The 6057-nt window shown below is 42.0% G+C and overlaps 1 protein-coding gene across 1 annotated transcript; it reads right to left on the minus strand.

Moving 5' to 3' along the window:
- Positions 1-2113: 2113 nt before the first annotated feature.
- Positions 2114-4338, minus strand: LOC106607190 (ADP-ribosylation factor-like protein 4D). Its single transcript, XM_014203888.2, has 2 exons — positions 4206-4338; positions 2114-3441 (listed from the first exon to the last, which is right to left on the minus strand). Exon 2 carries the CDS (start codon positions 3296-3298, stop codon positions 2693-2695), a length of 606 nt encoding a protein of 201 aa, XP_014059363.1. The 5' UTR covers positions 3299-3441; positions 4206-4338; the 3' UTR covers positions 2114-2692.
- Positions 4339-6057: the final 1719 nt, after the last annotated feature.

The raw sequence follows: 6057 nt of genomic DNA on the forward strand, positions 1-6057 counted from the left end.
GGGGGTGAAATGTAGCGTGCAGGGCATATTTAGGCATCAGGGCCGACAATGTTAGCAGCCAAGCTGGATGAATGTTATTGGCAAAACCAAATGGTGTGGTCAAAGATCTATAAAGCCTAACTTCTAGTGAAAAATGGTTCCTTAACTTCAATTAATGTAGACCTGCTTTACATGGTTTTGGTCTTGCGCCTTGGGAGAGCAGAGCACTTTGATGATGAAATCGTCAATACTGCTGACTAATCCAGCTCAAGCTGCTGAGACACACAGGGAGGTTCTAATCAAGGTAATTGTATTTGGTATCAGTAGAAGTGTATAGTTGGTGGTGAGACTGTGGCCGTGACGGGGGATGGCTGGGTCCTTCTTACATTCCTGCATGACTTGTCTTCCCAGATCGGCCTGCAGGCCGTCCGCACACTAGGTTCGGTTTGCTCTTAGCAGAACTCGGCTAGGCGAAGTGAACATCTGTGTCTCATATAGGCCCTTAAAAGACCATCGGTTGAAAAACTAGAAAAAAATATGCCAATATTACTTTGGCCCTATTGAGACACCGTAGCCAAAATACACTACCTCAAAATAGTCTGAATTAATCTAAAGAAAAATCAAGAAATCTGTAATAAATTTTTCAGTTTTTGCAGAGTAGGAGTTTGTTGCATAATTTTACATCTTAGATGCTTGGTGCAGTATTTCTCAAGTGAAAAAATGTGCATGAAAACTAGTCTCTCATTGAATAACACTTAATTGAAGAATCCTTACTTTGACCAATCACCGACGAAGGGGCGTAGACTTCGACTAGCCTCAATAAAAAAAATGTGTGTGCTCAAACAGCCCAACAAAAAAAACTGCCGAACACCAAAACGAACAAAAACGTCACAAAATGTCATATTTGCGCAAACTGTTTCAACTGGGAAGTATACGGTAAGCTTAAGGATGAAAATGCCTCCAAAACGTAGGTGATGCAATTGGAATATAACAGCATGGACACAAAACCTAAAAAAAAAGGTAGCAATACATACCCCCATAAATGTGTGAGGGACAAGTCGAAGACACTGCATTAATCTGGTCATGGCCCCATTACCTGATAAATAGAGCGACCAAAAAGAGACTAAAGTGAAGGTTTTGGTGTGCTGGTGTAGGCTCCTAGCCTCCATTATTGATTTGAATTATCTGGTACGTTTGAAGTCAGTCCTGCCCACAGCTTTCCTTTCATATGGCTTTCAAATATTTATACAGGCCAAACTCTGTAGATCCTTGATCCTGTTTCTTAGTATTCTGTGAACACATACAAAATCAAACTTCTAAATCCACTGATTTCTGCTATACAAGTAATATGGGTCACTTGTTCAAACCTGTAGATTGTCTCTGATGAAATACAATATGACAAACCAGTTACATATTAGCACCTGGCAAGAACTAGGTTATTTTCATTGTGGCACTATTGCCAAGTAGTGCACTGTGTCAGGAAGAGTAACTTAACAGTCTCAGGTTTAGAATTGCCTGTGGTTTTTGGGCTACCATTTAACACTGCCCTTTCTCACTGGAAGGTGAGATGTCCTTCAAGAAAACAAATTCTTACACAACTATTCCCAATTATCTTTGTGAGCTAATTATAAATTGTCTGACTAATAACTTCACTGATCAATTAATTGACTTATTGGAGCTACCATAGATATAAAATGCCTGGAAAACTGCCAATGAATGTCCCCTAGGAGACTTGATGTGCAAATCACTAATTAAATGTCATTGAACACAGGTAAGCAGTTCCTCTTGTGATTGATGCAAAAGCTATAATTGAGAAGCCAAAGAGACCGTTTGTTCTTTAAACGATCTCTGCCAGGGTGGGAACCAGCAGGCAGATGTTAAAGGAAAGATTAGTAACTGAAATAGAAACATGAGCCGTTGTCTCCTGACTCCAAAGGATACTTTTTCAATGACGTTTAAGAAAAAAAAACACCTCAAGAGCAAAAATGGAAACATGACCTATAAGTTACAGGAACCCTTGGTGTTCTGTTGAGAATACCATTAACTGCACAAACATTTTGATATAACAAGGGCAAACTATAACACTTGGTCAGCATGGTCAAATAAACTGAAGGAAAGAAGGTGGACTTCCAGATAGTGTCTTCAATAATTTATTCATTTGTAAGCATTACAAAAAAATATGTACAGAATGTAAAAACATATTGGTTGTAACAACTTCACACATTTAAGTCTACCATGACAAGCAAAACAGTGGTGAAAAGTTGCATCATGGCTAGCAGCCTCAGGCCTCCTGCCAGCAGGCATTTACAATGCCAGCCGAACAGTGGGTTGAAATACAGTCCCTCTTTTGATCTACAAAAGCGTTGTCTTTTCCAACGGTGAACCACCTCCGTGAAACAAAGTGAACTACAAGGTAAACTACATTAGAACTACCATACGTCACTGGACGTTTGGACTAGACCATGTTGGTACTACAACTTGATAAAAAGCAGATGGCAATGTTTATTGAAAAAGAGCCACTGTAAATGGCTGAACGTAGTCCGTGCTGTGTCCAACATAGTATAACAGGTCCATTTCACGCTCCTCTGGACTGACCCTCACTGGGAGACCTGAAGCAGGTCCTTCGGGGCACAAATTTCCCATCAAATTCCAAGGAACACCAACAAGGTCCATTCTGCGGGGTAAGCGGCTTTCTGAAGCTCAGACGCACAGCTCATCTCTTCTTCTTACTGTGTCTGAGCAGCTTCTTCCTCTTCAGGATCATTTCATATAGTTTCTCCAGGCCGGGTTGGAGCCCCTGGCCGTTCAGCGCGCTGCATCCCTGGGTGTGGTGCAGTGTGGAGTTGCTAAGCTCGTGGAGGGCCAAGGCCTTCTCCACCTCCACAGCAGAGACTGCAGAGTCCAAGTCCTGCTTGTTGGCAAGCACCAGAATTGGTACACCCTGGTTCTCTGCCGAGCGACTGATGCGGTGGAGCTCCACCTTGGCCTCCTCCATGCGCTCAGTTTCTGCAGCATCCACAACGAACACCAGGCCATCGGTGCGACGCGTGTATGACTTCCACAGGGGCCGCAGCTTCTCCTGACCACCCACATCCCACACCTGGAAGGTGGTGGTGGCCCGCGAGCTTCCAACTGCTACTTTAATCCGTTCAGTGTTGAAGCCCTTTGTAGGGATGGTCTCCACAAACTCCCGGAGCTTTAGTCTGTACAGCAGGGAGGTCTTTCCTGCAGAGTCCAGGCCAATGACGACCACATGCAGAGACTGGAAATTGGGGAGGAAAGGAGTGTTGGGGGCTATCTCTGTTAGCTGGTTACCCATTTTGGCTGGTTGGCTGGCCCTGATCGTGAGGTGGCAGACTAGTCAGGGAGGTGGTGGGTGTCTCCAGAGAGATGAAGCATTCACACCTACTTCAAAGGCAGCAGTTGCAGACCAGAAGGCAGACGACTAAACTCACTGATGACCTTGTAAAATGAAGGAAACGGGCAAGATTAGTTATGTTTTATAGACAGCACCATGGTTGACAATCATTTATACGTTTAGTCTACTGACTATGCTTTGGAAGAAGAAAAAATAAACTGCCCATTTCAGTTAGCCACAACTTTCTCAAAACAAACCTGCATATCTTTCCATAGCAGAAAAAAAAACAGTTTCAATATGTAATTATATGGAAATGCAGCCGAATTGGCATTACTGTTTGACAACACTGGCTAAAATCCTGTTCACTTTTTATATAGCAATAAGAGTAGAGTGTACAGTACACGCATTGTCATAGCGCGATAAGCTACTATCTGCAGAAAAATGAATTGACCACATTGAAATGTGTTTTGTCAGTAAGGCACAGAATATTCTGGTCCTATGTATGTAACGTTAGTTCAGCAAACGTATCTCCACTGTCCTGTTGGTTCGTTGCGTATGCGGCTGCATAGTAACGCTGGTGTCGCTAAAGCTAGCTAGTTAACCTTAACGCGAAAAAACAAACAAAATAGTAGATCACTTTAGTGAAGTGTTGGCCGTCTAGGTAGATTGTTGGGTAACAATTCTTTAGTTGTAAGTAATTACAGTGGGGTTAACAAACATTGGCTAGTTACTGTGCTGCACTTGCAATGCTGGCTCTGTCCGTGCGACAAACAACATCTAACAGTCGTGACACTTAGCGTTAATTAGTTAGCTAGCTGAACCGAACCAAACAAACGATGTTAGTTACAACATTTACACGCAATCTTACCTTTATAGCGTGCCTGTATTGAATCAGACAACATAATTCCAACACAGACGAGCACAAATCCACACTGAAGCACTCCAAAAGAAGCTGTGCTTGAAAAGAAGTCCCTCTTGTCGAATCTCCAGGAAAGGAATGGAACCAGAGGTGGTGAGCAAGACTGAAGAACACAACCCCCGTGTGACGTAACGAAAACACTCCCTGTCCCAGCCTCCCCCCTAATGCAATGACCTTTAAATGGAAAGTGGTCATAGGTCAACTTTTGAGCTCTTATCGACAGTTATCAGTCAATTGATTTGGAATTGTCAAACTAAAGGAATAAACAAAGTAGGATATTGATTATGTGGGAATGCTTAGCTTGGTTGGCTGTCTTGGCTGTTTCGCCTTGTTTATTTAATCAATACATAATCGTAAACCACTAAACAGTAACCTATTTCATATTTTGACATGAGACGTCATGTTCAGTAGCCTATGAGAAATGTATACCAGCAAAAATCATGGAAATATGTGTATAAAGTAGTTGGGGTTGCCGCTTGAGGTCTTTCTGTTCTGAACAAAGTTGGGGGCAGCAAGGGGACAATGGGTCGACTGTGGCAATTTGAATGCTAATGCCTTTGTAGTCTTTTCCTTGAACAGCACCATGATAACATTTCAGTGAATGACCCGCTGGAGTTGGAGTGCCCTGTATTCATAGGGCATGTGTTATGAAACCAGCCAGGTCATATCAGCATATCTGGGAGGAATCCAGTTACTACTCTCAGCACAACACTTGCTGGTTGTAGCTTGTCATGAGGGGAGGATGCAAAACTGTGTGCAGATTTGAAAATAGAGTGGTTATCAGATGTACCCACAGTGCAGCAAATGGAGGGCAGATATCACACATGGGAGTTAAATAAAAACTCGCAGGGGAATTGAGATTGAGAAATTGTGTCAGCATGTGCAACAATAATTATCTTTCCTGCCGAGCAGAATTCCATGCCGAAGGGTCTGCATCGGGGGAGCAGAACTCAGTAATTACACACAGTCAACGTTCAAATCACTGACAAATTAGCTTTCCAGTGAAGCAAATCAAATAAAAAAATACTGTGCTTCTCTCATCGTAAATTCACTCGATCTATGCACACACACAACACATCCATTTTACTGTCATTATCACAAGGGAACAACCTCAATATACAATGGATAATTATTAATTGCTGCTCCATTTATAGAGCAGTTGCTATCTTAACAAACAATTGGAAAATTATAAATTGGGTACCAATTCACTTTCAGGACTGAATATATCATGCAGAATATATGTTTCTAAGTAGACTGTCTATGCATCTACTTATGTATTCTCATTGGCAATTACTTACTGTGTTTGCTTTGTATGAAAAAAAGGCTAGAAAAACAAACAGGCCTATGTTTTTTAGATTTAAAAAAAAACATAAAAGCTTTGATCAATTGGAATTTGAATGCAAGAAAAAAGGCCTCCAGACTGTATCAGTACAAAGGAGCTGGTAGCCTAGGGGTTCGAGCGTTGGGCCGAAACCCTGAGCTGACAAGGTAAAAATCTGTCGTTCTGCCCCTGAACAAGGCAGTTAACCCACTGTTCCTAGGCCGTCATCGTAAATAAGAATGTGTTCTTAACTGACTTGCGTAGTTAAAAAAAGGGGGTCTGTTTTACTAAACATGACAGTAGCGCCATCTACCGACTAATATGGGAAATACATCTATATATTGTGAAGCTTACACCTGAAAGATTCACAGGTGCAAAACTATTGCAGAACGACAATGCATTTGGTAAGTTACCAAACGTGCATTGCACATATTACATGATCTAATGGGTTGGAGATTTCCAGACTCCTCAGGTGAGAAT

This window comes from Salmo salar, chromosome 06 (assembly GCF_965601325.2).
Source record: "Salmo salar chromosome 06, fSalSal1, whole genome shotgun sequence".
NCBI lineage: Eukaryota > Metazoa > Chordata > Actinopteri > Salmoniformes > Salmonidae > Salmo > Salmo salar.